The sequence below is a fragment of the Amphiura filiformis genome, chromosome 2 (genome assembly GCF_039555335.1).
Source record: "Amphiura filiformis chromosome 2, Afil_fr2py, whole genome shotgun sequence".
Classification (NCBI taxonomy): domain Eukaryota; kingdom Metazoa; phylum Echinodermata; class Ophiuroidea; order Amphilepidida; family Amphiuridae; genus Amphiura; species Amphiura filiformis.
The window spans coordinates 43,652,514-43,670,958 of record NC_092629.1 but is presented as its reverse complement, the minus strand read 5'-3'; the positions used below and the strand labels follow the sequence as shown (position 1 = coordinate 43,670,958).

Here is an 18,445-nt window from a genome sequence, read left to right as displayed (position 1 = left end):
TTTTATAGGACTAAATCAAAAGTTTACAATACAAGATTTACGTGCCCGGTACTAAAAATAATGTGGCGGTCAGCATTGAATAAATTGGCTTTTTTCACAATAAAATAGGACAGCATGCTTGCTTGTGCAGTTTCATTGAGCTTGGTCCCATCAGGATGCAAGTGTGTCTCTGACAAACCCGCAGTTACGTATTCAATTCGTATAGAAAATTACGTATTCAATCTCCCGTTCAGACTTGACCATTGGGAACTTCCCTCTCCCACCCATCCCCTTGCCACTCCAAGATACTGATATAGGACTGCCTGAACCTGAAGATTTTTTCCCAAAAAATGAACATGAATATTTATCAAGTTGCTCAATATGTTTCCTAGATATTTAGGCCTAAGCCTATATCTAGTTTTTGAAAATTAATAACTTTTGAAAAATACTGAATAACATTTTTGTTATTTTGTCAAAAATTAAGAACAAAATTTATGGGAAAAGAAGTGTTAAATTGTATAAGAAATATTTTTAAGGGGTCTCCCCGGCCCCCATCCCTCAACCACATCCCCCTGACCCACGACCCGATCAGCCCCTTGATGCGGGGAAGGATACATATCATTTTTTTTTTTTTTTTGATTTTCAGTATCAGAAAAACTTCATTTATTTTTGATTTATTTTATAGGACTAAATCAAAAGTTTACAATACAAGATTTACGTGCCCGGTACTAAAAATAATGTGGCGGTCAGCATTGAATAAATTGGCTTTTTTTTCACAATAAAAATAGGACAGCATGCTTGCTTGTGCAGTTTCATTGAGCTTGGTCCCATCAGGATGCAAGTGTGTCTCTGACAAACCCGCAGTTACGTATTCAATTCGTATAGAAAATTACGTATTCAATCTCCCGTTCAGACTTGACCATTGGGAACTTCCCTCTCCCACCCATCCCCTTGCCACTCCAAGATACTGATATAGGACTGCCTGAACCTGAAGATTTTTCCCAAAAAATGAACATGAATATTTATCAAGTTGCTCAATATGTTTCCTAGATATTTAGGCCTAAGCCTATATCTAGTTTTTGAAAATTAATAACTTTTGAAAAATACTGAATAACATTTTTGTTATTTTGTCAAAAAAATTTAGTGTAAAAAAATTGTTCAATGATTATATGCTCCCCCCCAGCCCAGGGTGGTGAATTATAGGGGAGAAACACTTTTTGGCAGGCATAAAAGGGGGCACATCTTTGGCAGGTCAAAAGAGGCACTTTGAAGCAATTTTTAGTCGGGATGTACAGATGTTTGCTGCACTTGAGAAATGTGATTCTATTGCCCCTTCTGGGGGGGGGGGAGCCCTAGTTGGAAAATTGTTCAAATTTGGCCAAAAATTAAGAACAAAATTTATGGGAAAAGAAGTGTTAAATTGTATAAGAAATATTTTTAAGGGGTCTCCCCGGCCCCCATCCCCTCAACCACATCCCCCCTGACCCACGACCCGATCAGCCCCTTGATGCGGGGGAAGGATACATATCATTTTTGTAAAATAGTTGATTTTCAGTATCAGAAAAAACTTCATTTATTTTTGATTTATTTTATAGGACTAAATCAAAAGTTTACAATACAAGATTTACGTGCCCGGTACTAAAAATAATGTGGCGGTCAGCATTGAATAAATTGGCTTTTTTTTTTAATAAAAATAGGACAGCATGCTTGCTTGTGCAGTTTCATTGAGCTTGGTCCCATCAGGATGCAAGTGTGTCTCTGACAAACCCGCAGTTACGTATTCAATTCGTATAGAAAATTACGTATTCAATCTCCCGTTCAGACTTGACCATTGGGAACTTCCCTCTCCCACCCATCCCCTTGCCACTCCAAGATACTGATATAGGACTGCCTGAACCTGAAGATTTTTTCCCAAAAAATGAACATGAATATTTATCAAGTTGCTCAATATGTTTCCTAGATATTTAGGCCTAAGCCTATATCTAGTTTTTGAAAATTAATAACTTTTGAAAAATACTGAATAACATTTTTGTTATTTTGTCAAAAAAATTTAGTGTAAAAAAATTGTTCAATGATTATATGCCCCCCAGCCCAGGGTGGTGAATTATAGGGGAGAAACACTTTTGGCAGGCATAAAAGGGGCACATCTTTGGCAGGTCAAAAGAGGCACTTTGAAGCAATTTTTAGTCGGGATGTACAGATGTTTGCTGCACTTGAGAAATGTGATTCTATTGCCCTTCTGGGGAGCCCTAGTTGGAAAATTGTTAAAATTTGGTCAAAAATTAAGAACAAAATTTATGGGAAAAGAAGTGTTAAATTGTATAAGAAATATTTTTAAGGGTCTCCCCGGCCCCATCCCTCAACCACATCCCCTGACCCACGACCCGATCAGCCCCTTGATGCGGGGGAAGGATACATATCATTTTTGTAAAATAGTTGATTTTCAGTATCAGAAAAAACTTCATTTATTTTTGATTTATTTTATAGGACTAAATCAAAAGTTTACAATACAAGATTTACGTGCCCGGTACTAAAAATAATGTGGCGGTCAGCATTGAATAAATTGGCTTTTTTTCACAATAAAAATAGGACAGCATGCTTGCTTGTGCAGTTTCATTGAGCTTGGTCCCATCAGGATGCAAGTGTGTCTCTGACAAACCCGCAGTTACGTATTCAATTCGTATAGAAAATTACGTATTCAATCTCCCGTTCAGACTTGACCATTGGGAACTTCCCTCTCCCACCCATCCCCTTGCCACTCCAAGATACTGATATAGGACTGCCTGAACCTGAAGATTTTTCCCAAAAAATGAACATGAATATTTATCAAGTTGCTCAATATGTTTCCTAGATATTTAGGCCTAAGCCTATATCTAGTTTTTGAAAATTAATAACTTTTGAAAAATACTGAATAACATTTTTGTTATTTTGTCAAAAAATTTAGTGTAAAAAATTGTTCAATGATTATATGCTCCCCCAGCCCAGGGTGGTGAATTATAGGGGAGAAACACTTTTGGCAGGCATAAAAGGGGCACATCTTTGGCAGGTCAAAAGAGGCACTTTGAAGCAATTTTTAGTCGGGATGTACAGATGTTTGCTGCACTTGAGAAATGTGATTCTATTGCCCCTTCTGGGGGGGGGGGAGCCCTAGTTGGAAAATTGTTCAAATTTGGTCAAAAATTAAGAACAAAATTTATGGGAAAAGAAGTGTTAAATTGTATAAGAAATATTTTTAAGGGGTCTCCCCGGCCCCCATCCCCTCAACCACATCCCCCCTGACCCACGACCCGATCAGCCCCTTGATGCGGGGGAAGGATACATATCATTTTTGTAAAATAGTTGATTTTCAGTATCAGAAAAAACTTCATTTATTTTTGATTTATTTTATAGGACTAAATCAAAAGTTTACAATACAAGATTTACGTGCCCGGTACTAAAAATAATGTGGCGGTCAGCATTGAATAAATTGGCTTTTTTTTTTCACAATAAAAATAGGACAGCATGCTTGCTTGTGCAGTTTCATTGAGCTTGGTCCCATCAGGATGCAAGTGTGTCTCTGACAAACCCGCAGTTCAGTGACAATCCTTGCTGCATGCGCGGGCTGCATCCCGATGGCTGCTGGAGCCCCAGTACAATGCTCCTAGATCATTTAAAACAGACAATGTCTCAAAACCGCACACTTCCGTTTATTTCTATCCGTCAAATTATTTTAGTCTCATAGTTCTGACGAAGTTCTAAAATTTCGCGCATCATTGAACAATTTTCATCCACGGTAGTTGGAGATGAGAATGCAATTTACAACTTTGCCCAGGCGGAGCGAAGTTTGTTTACATGGGCAACTGAATGCCGAGGATATTTTAATGAAAAATAACCTGATAAAATTGGAACGAAATGTCTAATAACTGCTACCGTCCGTCAAAAGATGACTTAGGGCATCAGAATGAGAGGCTTACAAACAAACACATTCAAACGCTGGGATTTCTGCAGGAACTGTCGAAAGAAAACAAGGAATTGAAGACGCGTGTTGACGAGTTGGAAGTAAGCTTAAATTTTAAAACCACAAAAAAATTTCTTTTGCGCGCGAGTACCCCATACATTAAGTTGACGAAATGTGGCATATAAATAAAGCCGCCCTGTCGACGTACTTAAGAAGAAGAAGAAGAAGAAGAAATGTGTAGTTTTTATTCTTTGTGCTTTAAAATTGAGAGCGGTGGACATCAGTTTGGTCTTTAATCGGTTTCAATGTGGAGGACTAGGAGTGTTGAAATGGTCAAAATCGCTTGTAAAATAACTGGAACTAGTGGGAATCCGGAATGTTCGAAAATTTGACAAGAAGTGGAAATCCTTGTATTGATTGGAATGTATTGCCATTTGGAGGTTGTCATTTTATTTGACAAAGACAATTTTTTACTCGCTTTAATGTGTGTCAACCCCCGGTGTTATCACTTAACATTGACTAAGTACAAAAATTTGAAATTTGGACAGGGAAACTTTACGTAGAAAGTCAAAAATGTCAATTGGTATACCTGATACAAAAGTTATCATACAGTGACTGATACTGATAGTAAGATTTTTTCAAATAAAATCGCTTTTGTGTAAAATGGATAGCCGTGCTGAAAATGCTGCATTACTTGCTTTTTTTTCAGTAATTCATTATAAGGTACAGTCGATGATGGTCACAGAATTTGGAAAAAGACATTTGCCCATAACTTTGCTAATTTTTGTCCTACAGATCTATATATGGTTGACCCGGGGGTTGACCCCTCATTTTTTAAGTTAAATAATCACCTTTCCAAATAAAACAATTTCCATGTGAAATATCCTACTTGAAATTTTGATGATCATACACTAACAATAGAGACATTGCGATTTCCAAATCCAAACGTAGACATCGGACGTACGTTGATCTATTCAAAACCACTCTCCTGTATCGAAGCGAGGTCACGTATTTAGCTATTTTTGAAGATATTCCACATGCGAAATCGACGTAGATACATCGTTGAAAATGCACAAAATTTGTCCATTTCACAATATGTTAAAGACAGTCAAAGATAATGAACATATGAAGGAAAGTCTAATTATTATGATCCTTTTTGTTTGTAACAAATCATTATAAGGCTAATGAAAGTCGATTCCCAGTTTCCCGTTACCCTACTCCGCTCAAAACAATTTGCTGGCTAAATATTTCATTATTTTGAATAAAATGTTGATTTCTAACAAACTTTAACATACAAATAAATAATTGTGGTTTTAAATATATCATAAATCTATTTATGTTGATTTTCAGGGATTTTCTTTGCAGTAGGAGCATGGTATATGGTTAATAATGAATTATTAATGAATACCTACTCAATTGTCTGTCCCGCACTTGTTGATCTGCTCTGATCTCATCCCGTAAAAAATATTGTCAAACTTTTGATAATAGTTGTAGAATCACCTTCATGTGGTTGTACACTACATCTGTAAACTACAAACTGTGATTTATCACATGTATACATGGGTAGTTATTGGTTTACACCTGTAACAGATGCAATAATGAAATGGTATAAAATAATGAATAATGAATAATGAAATGGTCACCTACACAGTCATGAAAAATATTGTAACGGGAAACTGGGAATTGACTTTCATTAGCCTAATAAAGGTACAGCGATGTGTTAAAAATGGACTAAATTTAAACGCAATATTCACACGCAGAGATTGCCCATTGAAATGTGTGTGATACTTTGCGTTAAAAGAATGACATTGCGATTTCCCATTTTGGATTCCAACGTAGAATAAAAACGCAGATGCTACGTTGAAATATGCTGATTTTACCTCATGTCTAAGTCCATGCAACGCGCCCAATTTTCAGGACGAAAAAAAGTCTCATTTTGAAAGTAAAGTCATGATGTATGTATGTAGTGATCTTTAATCTACCAAAATATATGTTTTTGGGCAACTATATTTGGGGAGCGCAAAAAACAATTAGGTTTAATCAGCATGTAGGTCAAAATTTTAATCAAAATCAAAAGCGGTGTGTTTGAATTAGGCAGAGACTCAGCTCACTGTTATTTTTTCAATCACTATGCCCTCTATTGACCTAGGTTAGAAGCTGTTAGATCAAATATTATAGTCTTTATTCTAGCTGTCTTGTTCTCCTTCGTGACGAATGAGCACAATCCAGTCTGGAACCGAGACTAGCAATATTTAACGCCAGTGATAACGTGACGTAAAAAACGTGACGCTGAAAACGTGACGTTCCACGTGCTGCGTTTGGAAAATCGCAATGTCTCTAATGGTGCGTAATCCATCCCAATATCTTGCTGGGTTATGAAGTTACAGTAAAAAATAAATTTGAGAGGCACTCAAAATCAATATTCCCTATACTAACACATGCATCGTTTGAATTGCAATATCTCAAAAGTAAATACAGTGTGAAGTTTTTACTTTCCACAGTTTTAGCTAGATAAATTAGCAACAAAATGAGACCATATCTAGTTCAGTACCCCCCTCTACATTCTTGAGATCTGGGACAAAATGTCCTGAACAAGTGGTGAGCACCGTGCATTCTCTAAATTCAGTACATTTCCATTGTCAACCATGTAATTGAATGGGATTATTTTGACATTTTAAATCCTTAAAATATCACAAACAGATAGGCCTATGACAGCATTCAAGCTTTGACTTACGTTTGGCGGACAAAAGTGTGAAAAAATTATTTAGGGATGAAAACAATAAAAATTCTTGATTGTTTATATTTTTCCAAGGGTAAAATATCATGTAGTTTCACATTTTGGCACTCCATATCTATTATAGATTTTTAGAACAATTCAATTTTATGTTCGATTTTGGCCGAAAATAGCCGTTTTGGGGTGACAAAAAATTGACTTGCAGATTTCCTGTGAGTGTATGAACATGAACACTATTAAATAGAGCCTAATTTTCTATACTAATTGTGTAACAAGGGTACAATTGTGATATTAAAAGCATTGAATGGGATCAAAATGTAGCCCAGGTTTACCCGTGACAAAGATACATAAAACTTAATAATAGAACAGCACAACTTGACAATAGGTTATATTTGCTTCTTATTTATTTGAAACCTAAAAAGGGAAAAAACACATAATTATGGATTAATGGAAGTAAAATCAGGTAATTGAATCAAACGGTATGTAATCTGGACATAAAAATCGTCATGACACATTTATTACTTGAATATTGACTTGTAGAAACGCTCTTTAACATTCAGGACTGTCCGATTAACGGAATACCAAGAACCCTGCCTGGAGAAGTCCGTTAGCTTTACTAAGATGCGATTCGCGAGTAAACAGTCAAACAATATGTGAGCCTTGTTGTTTTTAAAGTAACCGCATGCCACGGAATTCCGATTTAGCGAATAATGTTATCAAATGTATCACTGCATCATAATGTAACCACATCCATGGATCAACTGTTAGAGACAGCTTCATAGCTGCATACCAAGAACTGCGCTTGGGGAAGAAGATCCAACTAGTAGCTCCACGATTCACAGCATTACAGAATAATAAGCAGAGGGGTAAAATAAAAGAGTCATGTAAACCATGTTGTCTTGTAGTTGCCGGTATCTATAAAGAGAAAAGAAGCACAACTACATAATAATACTAAATACATTATCAGTTAACACTATTCAAGTAACAGTTCCATTCTGCAGCCCAATATATCTCACAAGGTAATTTCCAAAAGTAAAACATGCCAGTGGAGATTGGCCATTTTGCCACTTGCGCAATTAAATAACTTCTTCACATTACAACAATCAATCACCAAAATAATAGACTGCAAAACAGAAAAGTTATCTATTCTAACATGCACATAAACTAATCATTGAAAAGATCTAGTAACATAGATCTACCAGGTTCACTGGAAAAGTTAAAGCCTATTATCATTCACTCATATTCGAACCGTATCTCATTATAAGTATCCTTACTGACATTAATTATCTCAAGTTCTTAATTTACCACAATTCATTAAATGAAAATATCATAAAACCAATATTATCTTAAATCACCAATCACTAAGTTATTTTAACAAAGATTATTTATGATGTAACCAATTTAACTTCATAACAATAATTATTTACTATTTTTCATGTAAACACAAACTTTCTAACTGCTAAAGTATTTTGAAACTAAACTTTCAGGTCAATCACAAAAACATAAGAAACAATTGCATTCCTGAGTAAATTTATGAAGCCTAGGGTGAACCAAAGTAAGCTTGAAAACAAGTTGACATATGTATTTTACTATGCAAACATATAACATCTACTTATGCTGATGATTTAGAGTCACCCTGTAAGTTAATCAAAATGACCATGGCCAAGTTCAAAGATCACCATAACCAGATGGCCAAAGCAGGTGAGAGCACCTATAAAAAAAAAAAAATTGTACTCATCAGCAGAAAACCTTGCACTCACTTATTTGTAAAAGAATAGTGAAAAATACTATGCATGACAATAGATAACAATGATCTTTTATCAAAAGCAGACTTTCGATATAATCCAGATATTAAACCTTATCATTAATTAGATACATTAATTAGATAATTTAAAACAAAAATGCTAAACAATGAGATCTGAACAAAGTGTGAAAAATAATAACTCTTTTGCATTTCAACACAAAATCTAGAACAAGTCTAGTCAGGGCACTATGCCTCACTTCAAGTGTAAATGTAGAATTCAGTAGGATCCACATAATCACAGTATCATCAATTTCCGTAATATTGAGCCATTGCATAGGGGATACTCAAGTCAAATTCGAGATGACAAGAGAAAAATAATTATAATCTATCTTCCATTTGGGTGGAAGATTATACCTACACCAAGAGTAACTTCGTCAAGCCATATCTTGAGGCTCAAATACTACAATAATCTTTGCATGTTACGTACCATACATCAAAAATCTAACATGTTCTTACATCGTATGTGTAATCATATGTTTATCGGCTTCACTTACATAAAGCATATCAAATCATAACAAATTCATTCGACGCACCTACATGGGAGTACGTCCCAATTTCCTAAATACAATTACTTAGAAAAATAGAGAAAATCATATAATTCTACTAAACTCACCTATAAAGAGCCAGTTTCAATCTGAAGTCATGTCACAGATGAGACTTGAAGATAATTTTCAGCATGATGACACATTCCATCATGAGTTATCAAAACAATATATGAGTTGGTACTTTTTTTGTCATTTCAGTGCTTGCTTGCATCTCATGGTTAAAACTTATAAATCCAAATTTCCTGATATGATCTTATGTGATATTGCCTGGCTGCCAGGTAGTGCCAAAGTGGGCAGTGGAGGAAAAGTTTCCTAGCCACATAGCAAAGTTCTAAGCAGTTCAAAAGTTCAAGATCAAGTTTCCAAAAAATAACAACTGAACTATAGAGGGCAATATTTCAGGGGGTTACATTCTCTCCTTTCTAGAATGCGACGTCCCCGGCGCTAAACACATTTTAAATATCAATTACAAAATAATATCCAAAAGAAATAGGGTCAAAAGGAAAGGAAAACAGCTTTTTCCAATAAGACAGGGAAATCCGATTGGGCTCCCTTTCTAGAATTCTCAGCAGAGGCTTGAAGTAATTTAAATCCAATACTTCCCACATGATGAAACTGGCTCCCTAGATGTTACACGGCATTAGTTATACATGGCATTACATTGTCTACTTATCATTTTACATCAATCACATTTATACATTTCAATGTCTGTCAAATAGTACATTACATAATAATCTGCAAAACTAACCAGGTGTCAAGCTGTTTCAAACAAAAAGGCAAACTAATACTTTGCACCTAAAACCAATTAAAAAAAACAAAAAACGATGTCACAGGACAAATAATTTTTTAAACCTAAACAACAACAACCAAAATCCCGGACGAGCCCCCAATTTGTAGCCCAGGTTTACCCGTGATAAAGATACATAAAACTTAATAATAGAACAGCACAACTTGACAATAGGTTATATTTGCTTCTTATTTATTTGAAACCTAAAAGGGAAAAAACACATAATTATGGATTAATGGAAGTAAAATCAGGTAATTGAATCAAACGGTATGTAATCTGGACATAAAAATCGTCATGACACATTTATTACTTGAATATTGACTTGTAGAAACGCTCTTTAACATTCAGGACTGTCCGATTAACGGAATACCAAGAACCCTGCCTGGAGAAGTCCGTTAGCTTTACTAAGATGCGATTCAGCGAGTAAACAGTCAAACAATATGTGAGCCTTGTTGTTTAAGTAACCGCATGCCACGGAATTCCGATTTAGCGAATAATGTTATCAAATGTATCACTGCATCATAATGTAACCACATCCATGGATCAACTGTTAGAGACAGCTTCATAGCTGCATACCAAGAACTGCGCTTGGGGAAGAAGATCCAACTAGTAGCTCCACGATTCACAGCATTACAGAATAATAAGCAGAGGGGTAAAATAAAAGAGTCATGTAAACCATGTTGTCTTGTAGTTGCCGGTATCTATAAAGAGAAAAGAAGCACAACTACATAATAATACTAAATACATTATCAGTTAACACTATTCAAGTAACAGTTCCATTCTGCAGCCCAATATATCTCACAAGGTAATTTCCAAAAGTAAAACATGCCAGTGGAGATTGGCCATTTTGCCACTTGCGCAATTAAATAACTTCTTCACATTACAACAATCAATCACCAAAATAATAGACTGCAAAACAGAAAAGTTATCTATTCTAACATGCACATAAACTAATCATTGAAAAGATCTAGTAACATAGATCTACCAGGTTCACTGGAAAAGTTAAAGCCTATTATCATTCACTCATATTCGAACCGTATCTCATTATAAGTATCCTTACTGACATTAATTATCTCAAGTTCTTAATTTACCACAATTCATTAAATGAAAATATCATAAAACCAATATTATCTTAAATCACCAATCACTAAGTTATTTTAACAAAGATTATTTATGATGTAACCAATTTAACTTCATAACAATAATTATTTACTATTTTTCATGTAAACACAAACTTTCTAACTGCTAAAGTATTTTGAAACTAAACTTTCAGGTCAATCACAAAAACATAAGAAACAATTGCATTCCTGAGTAAATTTATGAAGCCTAGGGTGAACCAAAGTAAGCTTGAAAACAAGTTGACATATGTATTTTACTATGCAAACATATAACATCTACTTATGCTGATGATTTAGAGTCACCCTGTAAGTTAATCAAAATGACCATGGCCAAGTTCAAAGATCACCATAACCAGATGGCCAAAGCAGGTGAGAGCACCTATTCCCACACAAAAATTGTACTCATCAGCAGAAAACCTTGCACTCACTTATTTGTAAAAGAATAGTGAAAAATACTATGCATGACAATAGATAACAATGATCTTTTATCAAAAGCAGACTTTCGATATAATCCAGATATTAAACCTTATCATTAATTAGATACATTAATTAGATAATTTAAAACAAAAATGCTAAACAATGAGATCTGAACAAAGTGTGAAAAATAATAACTCTTTTGCATTTCAACACAAAATCTAGAACAAGTCTAGTCAGGGCACTATGCCTCACTTCAAGTGTAAATGTAGAATTCAGTAGGATCCACATAATCACAGTATCATCAATTTCCGTAATATTGAGCCATTGCATAGGGGATACTCAAGTCAAATTCGAGATGACAAGAGAAAAATAATTATAATCTATCTTCCATTTGGGTGGAAGATTATACCTTCACCAAGAGAAACTTCGTCAAGCCATATCTTGAGGCTCAAATACTACAATAATCTTTGCATGTTACGTACCATACATCAAAAAATCTAACATGTTCTTACATCGTATGTGTAATCATATGTTTATCGGCTTCACTTACATAAAGCATATCAAATCATAACAAATTCATTCGACGCACCTACATGGGAGTACGTCCCAATTTCCTAAATACAATTACTTAGAAAAATAGAGAAAATCATATAATTCTACTAAACTCACCTATAAAGAGCCAGTTTCAATCTGAAGTCATGTCACAGATGAGACTTGAAGATAATTTTCAGCATGATGACACATTCCATCATGAGTTATCAAAACAATATATGAGTTGGTACTTTTTTTGTCATTTCAGTGCTTGCTTGCATCTCATGGTTAAAACTTATAAATCCAAATTTCCTGATATGATCTTATGTGATATTGCCTGGCTGCCAGGTAGTGCCAAAGTGGGCAGTGGAGGAAAAGTTTCCTAGCCACGTAGCAAAGTTCTAAGCAGTTCAAAAGTTCAAGATCAAGTTTCCAAAAAATAACAACTGAACTATAGAGGGCAATATTTCAGGGGGTTACAAAAATATTTCTTTATTTTCGTAGCAGCAGTAGAAACTTGGGCGTTCGGGTGACAATTGATTTGGAAAAAAGTATGATATTCGCCTCATTTTCTATTTGAAAAGGCCATATCTCCACAATGGTATGAGCTATAGGGATGCTTTAAGTGTCTTTTTGCTCAGTATTTCAATAGCTAAATGGTAATATAATAAATAAGTAAGCTAGATTTACAGAAAAGAAAATAACTTGCAATATGCTACCCCCACCCTAAGAGTTTTGAGGGTGTGAAAAAAATTAATGGATTCTCTAAAAAAATAAGTCCTTCAAAACTGGGAGGTTTAAGGCTAAACAAACACAAACTTGCTCTTGCCAATACCTCCCTCTAGAGCAAGTTTATGTTTATTTAGCCCTAAGTATCCCCATTTTGAAGGACTTATTTTTTTTAGAGCAAATTTTAGTTCACTCATATTTGAGGATTTTGGGCATAAATATGCCTGTACAGTGCTATGGGGAAAATTTTCAAGTTGATAATTATGCATTTTTTATGTCAGATTCAGTTTCTACACAAAATTTCACCCTAGAAAATGGTAAAAGTAGGATATCTTTCACTTTATGTTTTCACCATTCTGGCCACAAAAAGTAAGTCAAAGCTTGAATGCTGTCCTATGTTAATAAATAATATTAATACACGCTAAAACCATTGGGGGTTCGATTCTATAATGAACCCCGCAAAATTGTAACCGAGTGTACGGAAAATACCATATGGCTGAGCGGTTTTGCAGGCTCTCTCTGACCATCATGACACTCGCCGTCTGGTCCTAAAAATATTTTAAAATGTAACACCACCACCTTTTCCTATACTCCAATTCATGATGCATTACCATAAAAATATTACTAAAATTGTACTTCAACTTTAAGGAGCTGTGCAATAATTATGAGCCCACCCCCGGGTAAAATTTCCAAACCGCTTCGCCAAAAATCGCTTGCCCCCTCTCTCGCCTGCCAAAATCGCTTGTCTCCTCCCCCTCTCGGCCTGCTAAAAATTCTTTGCCCCCCACCGTATTTCCTCAATTAAACACCCCTGGGGGCGTTATATTTTCCAAAATGGGGCGTTTATTAGAGGTAATTTTTTTAAAACAAAAATTCCCATTAAAATCATTAGTTAAGCTTAAAACTTACACTGAAATGACGAACTATAAACTTGGGATCAATTACTTTCGGTTCACTTTCGGGTTTACGAACAGACTCTGATAGCTACTCAGTTGCGGCCATTGAGAAATGTTTAGTGTTATGAGATATTATGCACTGTTTCCATGAACTTTTCAGGTACGTGACATTCATAGTATTGCAGTCAGAAACATGTAAAATTGGGCCCTTTGTTCAGAGGGGCACTACTTTAAGGGTTATTTTCATCACAAAAACTGCTGGAGTGTTTAATTGAGGGGAGAGCGACTATTCAAGGAAATACGGTATCGTGTCATATTTTACCAAACCATCGATGACTCGACTGGTAATAATTCAGCTGGTACCCTGAGTCAGTGACCCAAGGGATTAGGTCACCCCATTTAAGCTATGACGCTACTACATGAACATAGAGTGAGATACGGTACATTAAGGGGTACTACACCCCTGGCCAATTTAGTGCCTATTTTTGCATTTTCTCTAAAATTATAGCGCATTGGTGACATGTAAGATATGTATATTATAGGGGCAAGGACTACAACTACTGCACTGAAAAAATATTGGTTTTCCCTCATTTTTGACTGTAACTCCACAACTGTTGTCAATTTCCAGTGCAGTAGTTGTATTATACAACTACTATAATAGTCCTTGCCCCTATAATATACATATCTTGCTTGTCACCAATGCGCTACAATTTTTGAGAAAACTGTAAAAATAGGCACTAAATTGTCCAGGGGTGTAGTACCCCCTTAAAGTTGCTGATAATCCATGTGAGTGTCGGGGAAAGCAGCTGGAGTTACAACTTTTGGTTATAATTGAAAGTCCATGTTCAAGTAAATCTCCTGATTTCATACAATGACCTTAAATCAGATAGCATGCAGTTAGTGTTGATCCCAGGCTAAATATTTCACATCAAATCCGGGGCACTCAACTTTAGAAGTGATGGGTATGTGCCTACCGGCGTCGCAAAGTACAGGGTGGGCCATTAAAAAGTTCACACTTTTTTGATGGCTTATTTCTCAAAAGTGCAAACACATATTGAAATAAGTTGAACATATTTGTAAACCTCTATGTCTGGACTGTCATTGCTGAAAAGGGCATTAACATCCATGGTCTAATTACAAAATGGCGGCCATATAAAGCAAGAGATCAAAAACCACTTTGCACACACGTAAGTCAAATGGAGCGGATGATCACGCGATATATGGTGGTCGCTGGTTCACACCACAATGGATTAGGAACAAAGGAAGAAAAATAACAGTACGCATGAAAGTTCTGTCAATATTTCTCTTGTAAATTAACCATATTTAAATAAATATTTCTTTTTCAAACAGAATATGTAGCCTTCCAGTTGAACAGAATATGTAACAGTAGCTTTAAATAATCTGCGCAGTTAACGTTTGTTTGCAGTCGCATTCTAGATAATGTGCATAATTTTATACCCGAGTCTTCATGATGGTTATTGCACTATAACATAAATCTTATATAGAGATATAACAAGATAAATTTATAAATAGGTGTCAGGAATGTCTCTCCTTCTCTTCGGAAATTATTTCTTCATATAGACACATGTAAACCGTAGCAGTGCTTCAATGGAAACGAGTTATTTGTCTCAAATTGTCATGAAATTAAAATATTGCACTAGAAAAGTAAAATCATATTTGACTCTGATAAAAATAGTTCTGTTCTTCATTACTGCTTATCATGGTTCCATAAAGTCACGTATTTATGCATGCCACAGTGAAAATGCTTCTGTCTTTAAAGTGTTCTTATCGTCCTTCAACGTGGCCTCCTTGCTCGCGAATACAAATCATCGCACGATCGTACATATGGTGAACTGCTCTTGAAGTAACCCTGGTGCGTCGGATCCTTGTGAACGCATCTGTAATATGTCTCCTCAGCTCCCATAAATTCCTTGGCGGACCTTCGGCATACACAGGCGCCTTGACATCACCCCAAAGCCAGAAGTCCAAAGGTGTCAGATCAGGACTCCTCGGAGGCCACTCCACATGATGTCCAAGGCCGACAACACGATGCGGAAACAACTCCTGCAATCTGTCTCTAACAGCGATAAGACGTTGGGCTGGCGCTCCGTCTTGAAAGAACCACGCCCTGCGGATGGCCCGTTAAACTTGCTGTCCAAATATTTGGACCAGTTGAGGCTCTAGTTGATCATTGATTATGTCGAGGTAAACGCTTCCATTTATGTTCTGGTCAACGAATATCGGTCCTATCAACCGGTTGTTTCCTGTGACGGCTGCGAGAACACTAACTTTGCGTTTGTCATGTGGAACGTTAAAAGCAAAGTCTCTCGGAGGATTGCCTTTGGTGCATACATCCGTGCTTTTGAGAAGAGACAGACCCGTCCATTTGAAAGTTTGCCTCGTCAACAACAACAGCGGTATCAAGAAAGCGGCGTGCTCTGTTAACTAACCAGTTACAAAACTGAAGTCGCCGATTTGGATCTCCTGGTTGCAGCCCATGACGCTTAAGGATCTTGTAAGGGTGCCATTCGATATCATGAGTGATGATTCGTCTGAACGTTGTCCTTGGAATATGGGGACAATTGTTCCGTCGAGTACTCAATCTTGGGTTAGCTTGCAAATCCCTTCTAACATCGGCAATGTAATTGGCTGATCTTCCTGTTCGTGGTCTCCCACTGTTAGATTTGTTCCGATTGAGAACAGTTCCATGTAAGTGAAACTTTTGTTTAATATTATAGATGTGTCGGCGACTAGGAAGTCTGGTATTCGGAAACTGGTTCGCCATGCATTCAGGACAGAGCGCACCTTTCCGGTTCTTGAAATTTCCTCCTCGATGAAAATTCGTTCCTCCTTTGTAAACTGCCGCATTTTGAACAGCTAGAATCACCTCAAAGTACTTACACGGGTATCTCTAACATGAATGACAAGACCGCACGCAAGGCATTTTAAATTTGAAGTTCCCTCCAAAACTAGTGTATTTGTTATGTAAATGAGCATGTCCAATCAGCCTTTTGTGTCAATTTCACAGGTGAATGATTTTCAAACAGTAAACAACACATACACGCATGAGTCCGATGACCCCGCAATGACACTCAAGTAAATGCATATAGAGTCATCAAACTTTTTTAAAACTTGCTTAAGCCTAAAAACTTTAATATATGCATGATCATTGTCTATAGTCTTATGTGTGTGCAAAGTGGTTTTTGACTTCTCTACTTTAAATGGTCGCCATTTTGTAATTAGACCATGGATGTTAATGCCCTTTTCAGCAATGACAGTCCAGACATAGAGGTTTACAAATATGTTCAACTTATTTCAATATGTGTTTTCATTTCTGAGAAATAAGCCATCGAAAAAGTGTGAACTTTTTAATGGCCCACCCTGTAGGGGCCTATCGGGTACAAAGCATTATTTTTAAAAAGGGGGTCATTGGGTGGTACAAACAAAATCAAAGAGGGGGTCATTGGGTATAATATTTTGAAAAAGGGTGTCATTGAATATTTCACATCAAATCCGGGGGGGGGGGGCACTCAACTTTAGAAGTGATGGGTATGTGCCTACCGGCGTCGCAAAGTAGGGGCCTATCGGGTACAAAGCATTATTTTTAAAAAGGGGGTCATTGGGTGGTACAAACAAAATCAAAGAGGGGGTCATTGGGTATAATATTTTGAAAAAAGGGTGTCATTGAATATTTCACATCAAATCCGGGGGGGGGGGGGCACTCAACTTTAGAAGTGATGGGTATGTGCCTACCGGCGTCGCAAAGTAGGGGCCTATCGGGTACAAAGCATTATTTTTAAAAAGGGGGTCATTGGGTGGTACAAACAAAATCAAAGAGGGGGTCATTGGGTATAATATTTTGAAAAAAGGGGTCATTGAATATAAGATTTCAAAAAAAGGGTCATCGGGTAGAAAATTCTGAAAAAATGGAGCAAAATTTTGAAAGTTTCGGCATAATTTTGAAAAAAATTAGGCAAAATTTGAAAGTTTCGGCATTATTTTTTGGAATTTTGATGACGCTATTCTAAGAAAATCTAGAAAAATAGGGGGTCATAACTCATTGGGTAGCCGCAACCAAAAAAAGGGGGTCATTGGGTAGCCGCAACTAAATCAGGTCATCGGGTATATTTGACTTCAAAAGAGGGGGCCTATCGACAGGCACATGCCATCACTTCCAAAGTTGAGTGCCCCCCGCATTAAATTCTCTGCAGTAGTGTAGAGACATACAGACTCTGTGAGAGACACCATATTTAATAGGCATTTAACCCCCTGGACACTACTGGTCATCTAACAGCATTTCTGATTGGTTGATAACTTGACATGCTCATTTCAATTGCCAATTATAACTAGGCTTTAAACTATTTATAGTTATTTTTATGTTTGTTGAATCCAAGTGTGTAAAAATATTGGAGCCAAAACATAATAATGATAAAATTGGTCTCGCTATGACTATGAGTTTCAAAATATTGGACTCGACTACGTCTTGTCCAATATTTTAAAAGTAATAGCTCGCCCAATAAATATGGGCTCAATCGATCCAATTTTATATCAAACTTGCACATGTAGATGATCTTATTAATACCCTCCTTGATTGGTTCAAAATTGGACACGATATTCATTTTGGCCAATCAGCAGATAGTTCTCATGGGGTTAACAGCCTGGCCAGTTCAATCTACAATGTAAAAATAGACCAATATTGCAGTGTGATTTTCTTTTGGTCCATTTTACTACACCCAGATTTTACACTAAAATAGTGTGCAATTGTCTTAACATTATTTTCAGTCCCTCAAAAATTTGTCACTCATTGAACATACTCAGTTCGGGGGCACTCGTAATAATTGGACGTCTCTGATTTCAAAGACGGGTCAGTGATTTCACATACAGGGTCTGTGATATCACATACGTCGAAACTTTGTTGACAGTTCGGCACTTCGATGCAGCACATCGGACGAAGCTGAGGGTATTACA

General features: G+C 36.4%; 1 protein-coding gene and 1 long non-coding RNA gene across 2 annotated transcripts in view; one reads left to right on the top strand and one right to left on the bottom strand.

The window, feature by feature from the left end:
• Positions 1–3,800: 3,800 nt before the first annotated feature.
• The window catches only part of LOC140146249 (uncharacterized), a 200,228-nt gene continuing 185,583 nt past the window's right edge, over positions 3,801–18,445 (top strand). The window contains exon 1 of the mRNA XM_072168031.1: positions 3,801–4,017. Coding sequence (XP_072024132.1) covers positions 3,871–4,017 — 147 coding nt within the window. The 5' untranslated portion in view covers positions 3,801–3,870. The remainder of the gene's footprint in view (positions 4,018–18,445) is intronic.
• LOC140146248 (uncharacterized) lies at positions 7,037–9,783 on the bottom strand. Its single transcript, XR_011858214.1, has 2 exons — positions 9,068–9,783; positions 7,037–7,565 (listed from the first exon to the last, which is right to left on the bottom strand). It is a non-coding gene; the product is annotated as an uncharacterized lncRNA (long non-coding RNA).